The following is a 17,122-nucleotide window of genomic DNA, read 5'->3' as shown; positions in this document are numbered from 1 at the left end:
AAATAGACTCTGGATTTAGCCCAGAGAAATGTATTTATTATTCTAATTGGACTTTTAATATCTCACCCGACACAGCCAGAAGAGGACTGGTCACCCCTCTGAGCCTGGGTCCTCTCTAGGTTTCTTTCTAAAATTTGGCCTTCTTAGGGAGTTTATCTTAGCCACTGAAATCCAACACTACTGTTGTTTGTCTTTGGGATTCAAGGCCGGGTGTCTCTGTAAAGCACTTTGTGTCTATGGTGGCTATAGGAAATAGTTGACTAGTGCCAGTTCGAATTCAGTGTACAGTTTTATAAAATGATGCTACTGCGACAGATTACTGAATGTGGTTTGAAGTGTTTTGAGGCAGTTTTCCGCTTGCAATGCAGCTTTGCGATAGCGATACAAAATGTTTCCATTCATGAATTTGGATGATGCTAACAGTAATTAAAGACTGGGACAGAGTTAAGTAATGGATTGTTTGAAAAAATGACTATGGGCCTTCTGGAATATCTGTTGGTAAGTGAACTTTGGGAAAAATAAGAACTATCCCTTTAATTAAAATGTATGCGTTTTATAGGGCATTCCCTGAAAAAGGAACAAAGTTTGCCAAAAATTAGAAGGCCGAAGTCAACCACTGCTTACCCATAATAAGTCATTTTCACCACGAATACCTAAAGGTTCCTAGCAAGGTGTCAATATAGCTAAATAAACAAAGAACAACGTTTGCTGGAGCGGCGCGTGATTTGATCATTTCAAAATCACGCGCGCAATAATGACGCCGTCTGTCGTGTGATTTGGGCTTTAGAGGGCGTTCTGGGGCGCTCTTAAATTACGGTGACCACATCAAACCCCCAAACCGGTGTTGTGCCGAACCGGTGTTGTGCCTTCGCGTGAACGCGCAATCGATTCTCATTGCTGCGACCTGTTTGCTTGTTGAGAGGACAGTTTCGCCTACACATTTCTCTGATCTTCGTAGCATAAAGCTTTAATTTAATTGTGTACATCAAGGCAGCAATCGATGATCACGTTAGGCTGCGTTTTATTAGATTTTTTAAGGCAGGCTGATCGCGGGGGAAGGCACTATTTCGGTTGGCTATTTGTTTCAAGTGTATTACAAATCGTTGGCAAACTCTGTCATATTTCCCATTTCTTATTAGACTAGTATTTTCTGAAGTTTAAGAATAATAAATCAGCTATCATTGCTCTGAAATTTTTATTTCATTTTATAAATTATATTTATAATGTGCTCCTATCACAAATATAGAGTCAAATTGGGATACGACCATATTTTTGCCTTCCAAACTCAGTAGTGCCACAAGAAGTATTTCACATTCTCCTGCCCGCCGAAATGATCCCCCCTCCTCAATCTTGGGACTGCAGTCTGGCACACTTCATAATCATTTTGGTAGCTCATGTTGACCACCTTACTGTACCACAACAGGTATTTTACTCTAGTTACAATTTTAAGTAAGTTTGGGAGGGGGGATAATTTCGGCAGGCAGGAATATGTATTATTATTATTATTGTGGTGAAAACCGGGACAATTTGGTATTGAATCTCGGAAATCAGGACATTTGAGTGTTTTACAGAAACGTCTGGTCACCCTATCCTTAAGGTCCCAGCAAACACTTTACGTAACCACGACCAACCGTGACGTAGGGGATTGGTAATGTCGTGACATTACCTTTTTACAACGTTGTGGCAACGTTGTCCGAAGGTAATTGCATGACCACATCTTCCTCACCTGCTCAGGACGTCGCAGAAACGAATTAAATGACGTACAATGTAAAAACTTACGTACCAGCAGTGCCGGCCCGTGGGGTTGTGGGGCCCTAGGCAAGATCATGAAAATTGGCCCCACTCGAGTAAAATTACAATTTTATGAAGGAAGAGAAAGCACATGAGACGACAATTTCAATATTTAAGTTTATAAATATGTATTAAGTGTAGCAACAGTCTACATATGAAAAAATATTTACACGATGAAACTCAAATAAAATAAAATGTATGAACTGTATATAATAGGCTACATATGAAAAAATATTTACATGAAACTCAAATAAATAAAATAAAATCTATGAATTGTACATAAAAACAATTATATAAATTATATACACCACTGTTCAATAATTTTAGACCGGTTAGGATTTTTAATGTTTTTAAAATAACTCTTTTCTGCTCACCAAGGCTGCATTTAAAAAAAAAAACTGTAATATTGTGACATATTATGATAATTTAAAAAGACTTTTCTATTTTAGTATATTTTAAAATGTAATTTATTCCTCGGATGAATTTTCTGCATCATTACTCCATTCTTCAGTGTCACATGATTCTTCAGAAATCATTGTAATATGCTGATTACATTTTTTTTCAAAATAAATTAAATATTAAAATGGATTAAAATAGAAAAGTCGTTTTAAATTATCATAATATTGTCACAATATTACTGTTTTTTTTAATTGTTTTTTAATCAAATGCAGCCTTGGTGAGCAGAAGAGACTTCTTTTAAAGACATAAAAAATCTTACAGATCTAAAACTTTTGATCGGTAGCGAATTAGGCTATAGATTGCTATAAATTGCTCAATATTTAAGTGTATTTACTGGAAATGTATGATTTTATAGCCTACAGAGCTATCCTGTAGGCTATAAACTTTGCACCACAGGTACAATATTATTTCTCCTCAGGGTTTAGAGCAGGTTGTATTGAATCCAGCCCCAGATAAGTGACTACTAACCTCCACTGTCCTGCTCCTCTGAGTTTTCCCCCGCTCTCTGGGAAGCATGGCAGTCACTATAGGGCTAATCTACAGAGGTCAGAATCTACAGTAGTCGTATTGGAATTATGGAATTGCTCTCATTCCATGAAACAAACAAACAAACATGCACTGTCTAATTTTTTGTTGTAGGATTTTGGAGTGCGTCAAAGAAACTGTCCCATTCCCCAAACTAGGAGGTGTGTTCAGTCCTTTGGGAGGGATAAGAGGGGTTCTGTTCATTTACACCAATGTCAGGATAAGTGGTTGCATTTAGTTAATGGATAAACAGTAATGAATAAAAATAGATATCTAGACCTTGGGTGACAGGTAGACTGAACATGTATTGTGGAATTATAACAGTATTGTATCATTTTAATATTAATTTAGTGTATTGTCCCTCCAGCTGGCAGGATCTTTGGGTATGTAGTGGAAAAGGTTTTGTGCATTCCAACCTGTGAAAATATATTCCAGAGGCTAGGGCCAGTCTTAGGTTCAGAATCAGAGGGTTTGTAATTTGGAACTGTCCCATTTGGATACCGTAGTTCTGGCCCAGGATACAGGTGAAAGGAGCCGTGGAATCTGCCTTGTGTTTTTCATGGGGTGTTTTTTTTACTGGGAAGGGATTATTTAAGAGTGAGATACCAGCAATCATGGCAAAAGTAACTAATTTGTAATGATTATTTTATATGCACATTATCAGCTAAATACTTATGTTGTAGGTTAAATGCACAAGGACAATAATGGTAAATGGGGCATGCTGTGGTGACTGACATTAAACCTGATTGGTGAATTTCACCATAAACATACTCCTCTGCCATTTTTTTGACATTGCAACCATGTGTGTGCAGTGTAATAAACAATCCACAGCTGCTGCACCTTCAACAAAAGAGTCTCAACAAAGCTAAAAATTAAAACTGTACACACACACATCTAACCTATCTAAATGGAGACCGCAAAATAGATTTAGACCTAATTATAATGGCTTAACAATCACCCTAACTGCTGACTCAATGCCTAACTCCAACCACAACCATAATTGTAACTTTTGCCCTAAATCTAACAGTTACATTTAAGATTATTACATTGTTAGCATTAATACAAAATGACCAGCAGACATGTGGAGGTAATGTTTTACGTTGTTGTTTCAAATATTTGTGCCTCAGATATCCCCATTGAAATGTCCTCACTAATCCATATATCAGTTTGCATTGACTTGTAATCACCTCATACTTGCTTTAGACACTCACAGTACTATCATTCCCACCCTAAACCACCATGGACTAGTGAATACAATTCCAGTCTCATTTGGTAAGGAAAGATGAGGAGACAAGTTGTGTCATTTTTCAAATTCACTTTGATAGAGGCAGGATTCTACACAGACATTTTTTTTTCTCAAAATTGAAAGGAAGAAGTCCCTCATTTCTAATTTGACCAGTTTGTGGGCATTTCTATGTCCTTCTTTATATGGTAAAACCTGCATACACTTCAAGTGTGAAAATTGTACTATTAGTCTGTGGTTCTCCTGCTGCATGTTGGGATTTTGTTTTCTTTTTCAGGGCAGATTTGCTCCTTGAATTCTTTGGATCCTTGTTCAAGTTCAAAGGTTTATTTGTCATTTGCACTAACAAGTTACAGCAATGAAATGCTTGGTTTTCCTACTCCTCATTGTGCAGTTAAGTTGAAAAGTTACAGTAATTATAATAAAAAAAAAATAAGATACCACAATCAATCAGTAATAACACTATACAAAAACATGCATCAATAATAATAACTATACAACTATACAACCATAGTGCAATGTAAAATTGACAGGTGTGCATGGACTGTGGATGGAAAGGAAGAGGGTTTCCCGAGTTGTGATGCGCTCTGCTGTTTTAATCACCCTCTGAAGTGCTTTATGGTCGAGGGCGGTGCAGCTGCCATACCAGGCGGTGACACAGCCGGTCAGGATACTCTCGATAGTGCATCTGTATAAATTGGAGAGTATCCTGCAATCCATGCCAAATCTCTTTAATTGTCATAGGAAGAAGAGACGTTTCCTGGGCTCCTTCACGACGTTAGAGTGATGTTGACCCTGAGGAACCTGATATTATGCACTCTCTCTACTGCAGACCCATTAATGTGTATGGGGGCATGGTCTCCCCTCTGCTGCTTCCTGTGATCAACAATCATCTCCTTCGTTTTGCTGATTTTGAGCTGGAGGTTGTTATCCGGACACCACGAAGTCAGTGACCTTACCTTGTCATAGGCTGACTATTTGTCAGAGATCAGGCCTATGATGGTGGTGTCGTCAGCAAACTTAACGATGGTGTTGGAGACGTGAGTTGCTAGGCAGTCGTGGGTGAAGAGAAAGTACAGGAGCGGGCTCTACACACAGCCCAGGAGGGAACCAGTACTAAGAGTCAGTGAGGAGGAGGTGGCATTGCCCATCCGCACCACCTGGGGTCTGCCCGTCAGGAAGTTCAGGATCCATCTGCACATAGCGGGGTCAAGACCCAGATCCCTGAGCTTAACTGCCAGCTTGTGGGGCACAATGGTTTGAAGGCTGAGCTATAGTCAATGAACAGCATTCTCACATATGCTACTGTTGAGAGCTGTTATTTCTATGCATTGATGTGGAAGAAGTCAAACAGACCAAATAAATGTTGACGAAGTGTCTTTATTTCCAATATTCACCCTGTATCAACACACTTTAAAGCAAGTTAAAGTCCACATCAGGGTCCAGTCACCCTGGTAATTGCAGCATTTTATACACAGTACCCACACCCAAGCATTGTTCATTAGACCACTGAGAAAAATAACAGTATGAATACTGCAATGCAGTTTATTACTGGGCCATACAACACAGTAGGGAATAGGTAAGCAACAAGTGCTAATCACTTGTCCTGCAACTACTATGACAAATGTTTGTAAGTTATCAGTCATCCATCTAGTTAACATTACCGAGCACACAGTTTGAAAAGGGAAATACCCAGCTGGTATACCCCAGAATAAATCTTGGTCAATAATAAATTATTTGACAAAGCCTGAACAGAAACAAATGGGGCACATTGTGCTATTTTTCATATCTGCAGTGATTGGTGGATTTTGGCTGTGATGGTGCCACACCTTGCCGAAAAGCAAACAGTGAATGTATGGAAAATCCTTCTCCCTTTGTTACATTTCACAACGCTGTGAAAACAATAAGGGGACCTTATCCATCCTTTTGGAAACAAGATCATCCTGCTTAACTAATACCTACTGATATCCATGGAGGATAACACATTTTTGAAAGGGCACAGATCTTTCTGCTTTTTATCAACCAGCTGTGATCAGTCACATCAACACAAGAAACTAACACAAGAAAAAATCCAGATACCATTTGGAATCTTTAGGGTTATCAGCTCACTTTGGTAGTGCTGACCATTTACAATAGAAAAAGAGCCAGTTAAATACCTACACTGACAGGAAAAATACAGAAGGCTACTGGTAAACTGGTTTGATTCATTCAACTGTATTGGAAGTTTCTGAAATGCTGCTACTCATGTTCCATTTGACAAATTATTTGACACTTTTGACATTAAATACCTCATGTGTTCTTCAAATTTATATGGCATGACGGCATAAATGGACAACTACTTGTTTATACTACATGTGCCCTCCTGTACATCTTCTCCTGGTACCACAGCAGATCACTGGCTTCACAAGGGAACTCTTCACTCATCCCACGCATCTCCATACTGGTTCTTTTTCACTGTGTAGGGAGAACAAGATCAGATAATCACGTAATGTCAATGCAATGTTATGTTTACCTGTGCACAGAGAATATTGTTGGTTTCAATCAACAAATATAAAGGATCAATGGCCAATTGATTATGTAAACTACTAGCATATCCTGTGTCTTGACAAGACCCTATGCTTTGGCAGAATGACACTCATGTCCAAGTATGTGAGCACTGCTGACAAACTGAATGGCCTACACAGACAGGAACCTATCCCCACTGTTGGCACCATACTGGATAGAAAGAGCCTATGGTAACATATCACTGTGGGGAGCATTTCACCATCTTTCTGCGGAACAGGTGCTTCAGCCGGGGGCTTGAGCAGTATGTCTGCCTTTTGGGTCAGGGTAACCTCGTAGTTCTGACGGTTTCTGCTTCGTAGGTCCTCATACAGGATTGGTCTCTTTTTGGGAGTGTCATCATCCAAGTAAGAGACTAAAAGGGCAGTGAGGGGGGAGACCTTTCAGAGAAAAAGGCCATTCCAATGGAATGTTATGGCCAATAAAAAAGAATCACTAGCTTAATCACTAGCTGGTTATACTAGCTGATCAACCAGTTTAGTCAGGAGTGAGATAACACATCCAAATGTGATCTGTAAAGAAAACAGTGTTTTCATTTTAAAAGATTGTTCTGTGCATGAAACATGGAGGTGGCTACGTCTGTAATCCCCACCACCAAACCCTCAGATCCCTACCTGGTGTGTTGATGCCATCAGCAGCCCCAGTGGGCGCAGGCTCACTGAGGGAAGAGATGAACGGATCGCCATAGGAGTTGTCACTGGGACAGCTAGAAGAGTCCGCTTGGAAGTGAGGCTCAGTCACTGAATGGGAGGCTTGCTCAAATAAAGCCTGATTAGGATCAGCAGACTGTAACTGGTTCTGAGTGTCAAACCTGAATCCAATGAGAATTGACAACATCAAAATAAGTACTAGAACAAAGGCTCAAATGGCACAATGAACATTCAACCAGAAAGCGTGTGTGTGAGATCCAATACTTACTGTGAAGAGATAGGACGGCGCCTTTGTCTTATGGCATCACCCAATGGGGAATTCTCCAGCATTTTGAACTTCTCTTCACAAATCTTTGTGTAGGAGATTTGCCCGCCAAAGTATCCAAACAGGCCACAAACTGAAAATGGGCATCATAAAGGAAGAATTTAATCTTCAAAGATTTTTCACAAAGAAAAACTATATTCCAAATTCCAGCAGGACCTCACATACCCCAAATCTAGCCTTTACTTACTAGCTACTTTAGGCAGGGAACCAAATCTTGGTGACGGGGCAAGGACTCCTGAAAGGTGAACAGAACATTAAACCAAGTAGAATCCTGTATATTTAAAGGGCATTGGGCTGCTCTTTGTATTGCTATTTAAAGATACCCTCCAGATATTGTTTAAGTTCTCCATTTGAAATACAATATCCCATGGCACTCCGGTGGCCAAGGCTTCCGATACAGATGTATTGCTGCAGAATTGATTCAAATTTGGGCAACATCTCTTTCAGCAAAAACACTCTTATCTTTCTAAACTTTCATATAAAAGAAAGCATCAAATGTGTAGGAATTTAAAAATGCAATAAGGATGACAATATAATTATCTTGTTGATGTTGTTTTAAAGTAAGACATTCAAGGAGTTTACCCCATGTGGTAAGGTTGTCATTACGATCACTGGACTACCTATGGAAATGTTCCAACTCACCAAACTTTATAATAAAGTTTATATAAATAAATAAAACAAGTTGCTATGATCAATGCACCCGCTGAATTGGTCAAATCGGTATGTCTTGTTGTTTAGTGTAATTAGATGTTTATGGAATTCATTTTGTACACTTGATTTTTATTTTTTTTTGTGTCGTCTTGTCAACTTGCAATTTAATGCATCTGGCCAGGTCATCATAAAAATGTGTTCTCAGTTGACTGCTTAAATAACAGTTAAATAAATCAGAGCCAAAAAAGTGACAATTTTATTGAACAGAACATTAAAACGTACCTTTCATTACAAGTGCTTGAGCTACAGACATTGCCACAGCAGTTAATGGAAGGGCTGGAAAGAAAAGGCAGCAATTAGTTCAAAATATCTCCCCACATTCTTATAGCCACTTTAGTTCCTTATTTTATTACGCCTGCCACTACAACACTAGCGAAACTAGCTATATGGAAAGAAAACAGGGTACAGTATAAATAAAACATTGGATTCCCAAGAACAATGAAAATCAGGTCTTTCTGTGTTTTAACCAGGCTATCTTTCCTGCAAGATGTGTTCCACAAAAACCTAGGCAGAAAACAGGTTTAAGAAACAGACATGCAGTTTGGTTATGCAGAAGAGGTTATTACACCCCTACCTTAACCATCACCCAAAATTGATAAAATTTGAATCAGCCGCAACTGTCTAGAAAATCTATTTATTAAGTTAGGCTAGTCTAGGAGGGGTTACAAAGCAAATTCCAATTCCACTGTCAGTTGCATATTGTACAATTTCATGTTTATTTCTCTTGTATATAATCTTTTCACATCTTTTGTGTTGTTTTTTTCCTTCTCTCGCAATTCAGCACCTTTGGATAGCTCCTAATCGAAGGAGATAATTGGTTCTCGACTGACTTACTTGGTTAAATAACTAAATAAAAAAAGATCCATGGCGCATCACCAAATGAGACATTTGGTCATATGCATGGTCCCCTCTGATGAAATAAAGGCTAAATAACATATAATAAGCTACAATAATCGCATAAAATATAATAATTAGTTTGACTTACATCGGTACCAGAAGCTTTCTGTAGCGCATTCCTGAAACACTCTCCTCTCCTCCTCAGTAGGAATGTAGGATACCCCAACTGAACCCTGGTCAACACGGTACAGAAGTATACTGTAGCTAGATATCTTATACAATGTCACCTGCACTATATATTGTACATAAATGCCAGTGCTTTAGCTAGTAGTGGTGGACTAAGACAAGTCAATGCTATCTTTGCTACTCAGCTAGTGTGCTTAGCCAAGCTATCTGAATACAGAGCATTGCGTACTGTGTTGTAGAGATATTACAGGACATGGCTACTCAAGTACCAAGTTATCTAATTACAAATTCTAAAAAAAACATGTCCTTGCTGTTATTACTGTAACTAGCTAACTTGGAAAAAACGTTTGGCAAGCTAGTGCAGTAGCTAACTCGTTACATAGCTACTGCAAAGAAAGCTAGCTAAAGCTTAGCTAAGTAGCTACTGTGAGCTAAAGTTATAGCGTAACAAACAGTGCATACTGTATTTACATTACCTGAGCCACTTGTTGTTGTTGTTCTTGTTGAGAATCCATTAATCCCATTGATGTTTGCGACATGACTTCACATGTATTTAAGAGCAGTTCAAATTAAGTTACAAAATCTGGGGAAATTTAAGAAATGACCTCCAAGTTGTCCAGGGGAAATGCTGCTGCGCACACAAAAGCACCAGAGGGCGCTTGAGTGTTAATATCGTACAGTCCAAATGCAACAGCCGCTCAAGACCAACACTCCTTCCCCATCGAAACACTGATTTTGCGCCGATATTTTGTAACGCAGTAGCGTCCGTGTGAAAGCGCAAGTAGCTCGTTCACTCATTCTCAATAACACCATCCAATCAATACAGAGAGGCATAAGATTGCACGAGGCTGAACAAATAAAATAATGTACACAATGTAGGTGTATACAGTCAGAACCAATCCTAAAATTCAAAGGGCGGGGCAAATTTGCCAACACATTGACAGTGGTGCTCTGACTGCTCTCCTATCAGAAAAGACAAACTACAAAATCTTTTACCAATGCGCCAATCTGTCAAGGACGGAGGGTAGTTACCATTCGACGAAATTGTATGTCTTTCAAAAAAATGAAAAAAAGAATGTTCTAAAAAACAGAAAGCAAAAGGGAGGTGGGGAAACATGCACAAATGTTGAAAAAGCTATATATTCTGCGAGCCCAGCGAAGTTTTACTGTTGGAAAAACCTATCTAAGCGTCTTAGCATGCAAAAGGAGTTGGATTGCTAGGAAACTAGCTACAGTAAGCGCACTTTAAAAAGGTAAGCTCGGCCGAGATTTGGAAGTCTGTCCCACCACCACATAGTTTAAGTTAGCTGTTTAGCAAACTAGCTTTTCATTGCGTGCTGCTTACTTGGTAACGTTTATTACACACGTCAGTATAAGCTAATGTTAGCATATTTCTCGAATAGGTCGATGGCAGCTAACTAGCCGTTTGTTAGCCTGGCTCTAGTAGTATCGCTAGCTAGCTTATTAGGTAGCCAACGCGGTAGCGGTTAGCTGACTAAAGCTAGCTACTTTTAGCTATCTAGTTAACATTGCTCTTGCTATGTATTATTTATTCTATGTAGTTAGCCTCGTTTTAACGGCAACTTAACTAACCATGTTGTCAGAAATTTGTCATGTCCGTAAACATTGAAATGGTGGACAGAAAGGAAGCTGAATGAATGTGACTGTTGTTAGCATTACTAGCTAGGCCAATTGTTTATTTATATTTAACTAGCTATAGCTAACGTAGCTATCTATTGTAGCAAGTACTGTGGTAGCTAACTTACGTTACTTTGATGATAGCGACATTGAAGTCGCAGCACAAGAATGACATGTCAGCACGCTGTAGTAGTTGTTAAACAACGTTTATATCGAACTAGCTATGTAGATAACGCATTGTTTCCCTTTTTTTGTCAACTATGCCAGTCCGTTGATTGAAATGTAGCTATTGCCACTAGCACTGAAATGTATGTTTGAGAAGGCAAGTTAGTAACAGACAAGTTGGAACATGATTAAATATCCTGCTAGACGTATAATTTTACAGCCTGCTGGCTAGCTAACTATGTATCTACATACTTGTATTTACACATCTGTAAAGCTAGGTAGTTTCCAACATTTACCATTAAACTTTGTCATGTCCAATGTATGTGTTTGTGAATGCCCAGGTCTGTATAGATGCATCGAATGACACAAAAATCGTCATTAAAAACTCTATCCCCATAAAACTCTATAATAGAGTTTTGATTTCTCTATACCTGTTGTTAGCCTTCATTCTGTATTTCCACAGTAAACATTCTGTCACTGCTGCTGGACATTCTTTTGTGTATTTAAAGTAGTAGCCCAACTGCAGGTGTCCTGTTAAGCTGCTGTTTTTGTTCCACTACTTTACTGGGCCACATCCAGAATGGCATGGGAAACCAAACAGCAGCTTTTCTGGTGTGTTCGTGTGACAAAAGGGAGGATAGTGGTGTAGGCCTAGTTTATGTCTAACATTCTTAGGGTTATTTTATCTGCTCTGTTGAGTGCTACAGACACACAATAGGGAGTTTGTCTTTTTTTCCCCCTGGAAGCTCTAGCAGTCAGACGGGAACACAGGCACACAGAGGAATCCGGTCAGTCGGCAATAAGCCTGGAGGTGGTGAGGGCATAACTATTTCAGATGTAGGCTGTGGACCCCAAGGCCTTTGCAATGCACTTCTCATCTGAAGAACGGTCTGTCTTTTCATTTACAGCGTGGGTGATGATATACATGCTTGAAATAACCAGTAACCAGTTGATTCAAGGACTTTAATGCTCTTTGCGCCGTTTCATAAACATTAAATTATGTTGATTACCTACAGACAGAAGGAATGGTGTAGATTTGAGTCTGACATTTCCATCCACCCCAGACAATTCCACTTTTGCAATGGTCCAAATACAAGAGCTTTTTTTGTTAACCTTATTTGCTTATCATTGCAATATTTTAATTATGAAAATGGTGATTCGGCAATATCTTACTGTGTATAAGCTGATGCAGATGACTCTTACAGCTTCCGTATAACTGTAGAATAAATTAGGTTAGATAACTAGATTGTCATAGTCAGGACAAGAAGCTGTTACACTTGTCTGGAATCAGTTGTGGTCACTTTAAAGTGGGTATATGGTACAGTGAGCCCCTCCCTATCCCAAACATGTGTCTCTCTGTTGTGTTGACTGATCTTCCCGGCCTCGCCCTGCAGGGATAAGCCTCTGATGGCCATACAGATGTGTGTGTTCGTGTGTATGTTTGCATTGCACACATGCACACTGGTTCTCAAAGCATAGGAACAGCGGAGAATCCCTCGAGATGGCAGAGGGGACTCTATCTGCGATTATCCGGGGCATAATTCCCGGGTGATGTGTGTCAGGGAGTGTGTGTTTTGATTTAATCTGTTAAGTCGTTAATGGCATTGATGGGTAGGGATGAAAGGCCAGGCTCACTAACAACCCAGGCAGCTAACGTGTTGGCATTGCAGACTGTCGTCATTCTCTCACCACTTTGCAACATTTTTCCAAATGGCCTGTAATACACCTAACATGTAACTATAATGACAAGTTTTATTTCTGTTGAAGAAACCATTTCCTCTGATGAATCTTCTGTCTAAATGAGGTTGTGCTGATATTCATGGTCTGAAAACAGAAGTAGTATGGCACAACAGTACAATTCAGTTGAAATCATTGGTGGTGGCTCAATGGATTTGTGCAGATACACACCACCATGTGTGTATGGTATTGACAATGTTGATACCGAAGTACACTGTAAAAGCTCTTTCACAGTGGTGTGATGTTTCTGAAGATATGATTTGGTACCACAAAGAGTTGAGCTGGTTGAATGGTAAGGATGCCAGTATAAGCCATGTAGGAGCCACAGATCAGTCTTATCACTGCAACGTGTGCTAGTTAGATTTATAGGTGCCAGATAAGAGCTATGCAGTCCAACATTAATGAGCTCAGCGTCTCACTATTTCTTCTGTCCCATCAGACTATTGTCCATCTTCCCTCCCACTTTGTTTGAGCGGACGGACGGACTGACTCAGGCAATTTCTCTTTTGTACCTATAGGGAGCTCACAATGTCACATGTCTTATCTTTTTGTTGATTCTCTGCTTTTGAACTCCTAAGACTTGTCAACTGTTCACCTACAGTCTTATCAATAGCACGTACAGGAAACTGTGGTTTTACTCTGTGAACTTTATGGTATCAATCTGTATTCTTATTAGCAGCTGAATGACTGCCTTCATTTGCCTGCATAGTAAGGCTGAATCTCTTGCCAATGGACCTGAAGAGGTTGTAGGCATGTGTTTACTTAGAGCTAAATTATTAACCTTAACTGATGCACAATGTATCTGTTGGTTCACAATGAAGAGCAGGTAAAAAAAGAGAAATCCAAGTAAGTTATATTGATTAAATGGTAGTCCACTGCTAAGCAACTTCGAATAAACGTTAAATAAGTCGTCTGTTGTCCCCCATTGTCGTAAGATTCATAAAATTAGAGAACCTATTTCTCTGTTCTGCAATGCACTGAAATGCATAGTAAGCGCAGCTAGAATTGGCCTATAATTGGGCTTTGCAGAGGCAGATTATTCTTGGCTTTGGGTTGGGAGAACGGGTTTGGAGCTGGATAATTGATGTTTGAGGCTGACTTCAACCGAGAAACCACCCTGTCCTCAGCCCAATAAAACCAATTTAGTACCTCTGTCAGACCTCCTACAGTGTGTTTGCATGTGTTTGGACTTTCAGGGCTGGGGGGGGGGGTAAAACGGCATTGCATTATCTCTCTTCAGAAATTGCACTGGGTGCGAGTAGGAGCTTTAAGAATATGTGAATAAACATTTATTTTGGAGTAACAGTAGCATTGAAGGCCTTCTCTGTTAGGGGAAGAGCGGGGTTTCCGCTGCCATAGGAAGGCAGTTATTACGCCAGGGCTAAACCTGTGATGTAATGCTGGTGAACCAGATGTACTTTAGTTCTGCTGTGGCCCTTTTGCTCAATTTCCTGGGATCTTTGTGTGAACACAGGTTTGTCCTTAATCTCTTAGATTTACCCGCATAGACAAACTAACTACCTTATTAATAGGAAAATGCACGTCTCACCTTTCAAGAATGTATACATATCTTTGTAAATTTGTTCTGAAATTTTACTTTTAATTGGAAACCATTCTATGCTTTTTTTTTGTGGGTTTAGTGATGGTTCCTGATTTGATGTGTAGAAGGGGAGGTGCCAAATGGTAAAAGTTATGTCGACAGGTGTGCATTATGGTCCCTTCAAGTGATCAACTATAGTAACATTTAGGCAGAGCCAGCAGGGTTTTTCCGGCCTGAAAATGTGTCAAAGGTGGTACCCCAACCCCTACCTGACTACCCTGCGCTCTACCATACGTCCCTCTGTGATATACCTCATATAATATCTGTCTACTTGGAAAAAGAAAATGATTGATTATACTGTTAAATCTGCCATTTCCATGTCTACTCATGTAGCTAATACACACTACAATGTCCTCCCTAATACAATAGCAACCATAAAAACAAGTCATTAATCCAAGCCCACTGAAAAAAGCCCAATTGTTGGAGAAACCTACCCATCTGGGAAGACTGCCTACGGTCATATTCGCTGCAGTAGGATTATGTCGCTGGCAGGCTATTTAGCATATGAGCTCAAAATTATGTTTTACCATGCAGACACAAAGGCGGTGCGAGATTTTGGAAAGGCGGCCGCCTTTGTTTTATATGCTGGAAAATCCCTGGCAAGAATAATTCATATGGAATGGGGAAAATAGATAGAATGTTTTTATTTTCCCCCACCGTTATACCTCTATGCTGACACCAATAATATATATATTCTTTATTAAATTTAAATGCGGGTAGAATTTTGGAATTGGCCGGTACGCTTTTTTTTACGAGCCACAATCGCATGTGGCACCTTGTGTTGCTTGTTTTAAGGCAGTGTTAGGATGTCTGAGCGCTAAATGGCAAGCTTGATTATTATCATGTTGAGCAGTGATGTGAAGCGTGGCTAGGATAGTTTCTCAATAAAACAAACAAAAAAAAAATATATATAATAACCTTACTCGAGTCATTTAAGTGAAGAAGGCAGTGAAGGATAACTACGGACTCAAACGAAAGCGAACATTTTTACGTAGATGCAAAAAATAATGCACCTGTTTCGACTTCGATGGAACTCAGAGTCGTCGGTCATAAGTTCCGGACTAGAGCGGACAAATGTTGTTCTTTACAAAGGCATTGACAACTTTCGCAAACAGTTCCTGACCAGCCATGCCAAGAGCAAACAGCACCTGGTATACATGACAGCCAAGCGGGTAGCTGACAATCCGTCTTTAGGGCCCTTGACCTTACTGGTCAGGAATTTAAATGCATATGCCCATTGGGTGATTGCTCGACTTATAACAACTGCATACCTAGTAACTAACTGTACATCCACTCTATTCGCAATGGTTCAATTCATTTCAATGAAGGGAAGCGTGGCGAGCGAGTGGCTTTTTGGGCAATGCGTGGGACCCGTGAGAGGCGAAAGTTCAGATTTCCGGACTTTTGCAAATCACCCGCGCCTATCGCTGGGGACTGACCAGTCACGGGATTTTGCGTAGGTGGTTGTGAAATGCTCTCCGTACAATAAAGATAACTTAAACAGAATAAAAAAGAACTGCTTTTGTGGTCCTTTTTAAAAAGATGAAAATATTTTTGTAGCAGTGATGGGATTCCCTGAGCTGTACGATTGCGCGCTATTTTCCTACAGAGACGCAAACAAAAAAAATGCAGCGTGGAGAAAGATGGCCGAAATAGTTGGTGCTTCTGGTGTCGATATTCGATACGTTAGATGAATGGTGGCCACCTAATTCTAGCAAGCTGGTTTGCTAACTAGCATTGCAGGTGGTAAGCATTACATCAATGAGGCATAGAAATATATAAACATTTATTAAAATACGTTTCTGTAACAATTGTAATAATCTGACGTTCCTTCATACAAATTTGATATGCTCAAACCTCAATACACCGTTTACCTGCTGTTATGACGCTAGTTTGCCCACAGACACACCCACAAGTATGCTACAAGCGAAGCGCTCTGGGCGATGCTAGCGTTGGCTATCCGAAATTTCGCGAACAGTGTGAATGTACGGTTAAAGACGCCTTGTTTTCCCGGGAATGAATGAGTTAGTGTTTTGTTTTACAGTCGGATATTTTGTTGACTTATCTTTTTATAAATTTTTAATTACAAATGTGATAACAAATATTAATATTTTTTGTTGTATATCCAGAATGCATTTCATAAGGATTAAATATGTTAAGTAACAAAAGTATTTGATTATATGTTGTAACGCAGATAAATTACTTCTTTTGGAAGAAAATGTTTTTGGAGCCAGTAAGTTTCAAACCCACTGGCCCAGCAATTGTTTTTTTACTTTGAGGCCTGGTTTTGATGTCTTTGCTATTATTCTGCAATGTGGAAAATGATAAAACTATGGAAATACCTTTGAATGACTAGGTGTCCAGTATATGTTTATTATACATATTTACATTCTATATAATGTATAATTTTTATGTGTATCTAGCATTGTTGAGCTGGAATCGTAGCATAAGAACTCACTCTAAGTGTGGTTGGCCTGGTATCCGGTGCATAAGACTAATCCTTTTTTTTTTTCTTGGTCATGATGCAGTAAATTCCCACCTGCAGATGAGATCAACATCCTGTCTGAGTTAAACACTGTCGGGGATTTCACTTTCAGTTAATCATTGATCCAGTCTATTGCCTACTGGCCAACTGTCATGACCTTGTTGTCCTGGCTCTTGAACTCACTTCCCATAACGCCACATTAAAAATT

The 17,122-nt window shown here is 39.5% G+C and overlaps 2 protein-coding genes across 5 annotated transcripts in view; one reads left to right on the top strand and one right to left on the bottom strand.

Annotated features, from left to right (window-relative positions):
• Positions 1-5,380: 5,380 nt before the first annotated feature.
• ociad1 (OCIA domain containing 1) lies at positions 5,381-10,091 on the bottom strand. 3 transcript variants are annotated; one of them, XM_010872188.4, is made up of 8 exons: positions 9,766-10,091; positions 9,252-9,336; positions 8,489-8,542; positions 7,743-7,790; positions 7,499-7,628; positions 7,195-7,391; positions 6,783-6,935; positions 5,381-6,472 (listed from the first exon to the last, which is right to left on the bottom strand). In XM_010872188.4, exons 1-8 carry the CDS (start codon positions 9,826-9,828, stop codon positions 6,435-6,437), a joined length of 768 nt encoding a protein of 255 aa, XP_010870490.1. In that variant the 5' UTR covers positions 9,829-10,091; the 3' UTR covers positions 5,381-6,434. The 3 variants fall into 3 exon arrangements, with proteins under 3 accessions (XP_010870490.1, XP_010870491.1, XP_019904557.1); XM_010872189.4 differs by lacking the exon at positions 6,783-6,935; XM_020048998.2 differs by lacking the exon at positions 9,252-9,336 and having other exon boundaries at positions 9,766-9,855.
• Positions 10,092-10,251: 160 nt separating this feature from the next.
• fryl (furry homolog, like) overlaps positions 10,252-17,122 on the top strand; it is a 72,842-nt gene continuing 65,971 nt past the window's right edge. For both annotated transcript variants that reach the window (XM_020048996.3, XM_020048995.3), the window contains exon 1: positions 10,252-10,542. The gene's annotated coding sequence lies outside the window, so the exon portion shown is untranslated. The remainder of the gene's footprint in view (positions 10,543-17,122) is intronic.

Source organism: Esox lucius, chromosome 8 (genome assembly GCF_011004845.1).
Source record: "Esox lucius isolate fEsoLuc1 chromosome 8, fEsoLuc1.pri, whole genome shotgun sequence".
In the NCBI taxonomy this organism is placed as follows: Eukaryota; Metazoa; Chordata; class Actinopteri; order Esociformes; family Esocidae; genus Esox; species Esox lucius.
This window is presented reverse-complemented; position numbering and strand designations above follow the sequence as displayed.

Coding starts and splice junctions, on each gene's coding strand:
- ociad1 (XM_010872188.4), bottom strand. CDS start 9,828: ATGTCGCAAACATCAATGGGATTAATGGATTCTCAACAAGAACAACAA. Junction 7,629..7,742: donor TTCCCTGCCTAAAGTAGCTA/GTAAGTAAAGGC, acceptor GCCCATTTTCAG/TTTGTGGCCTGTTTGGATAC. Junction 6,936..7,194: donor TGATGGCATCAACACACCAG/GTAGGGATCTGA, acceptor CTGCCCTTTTAG/TCTCTTACTTGGATGATGAC.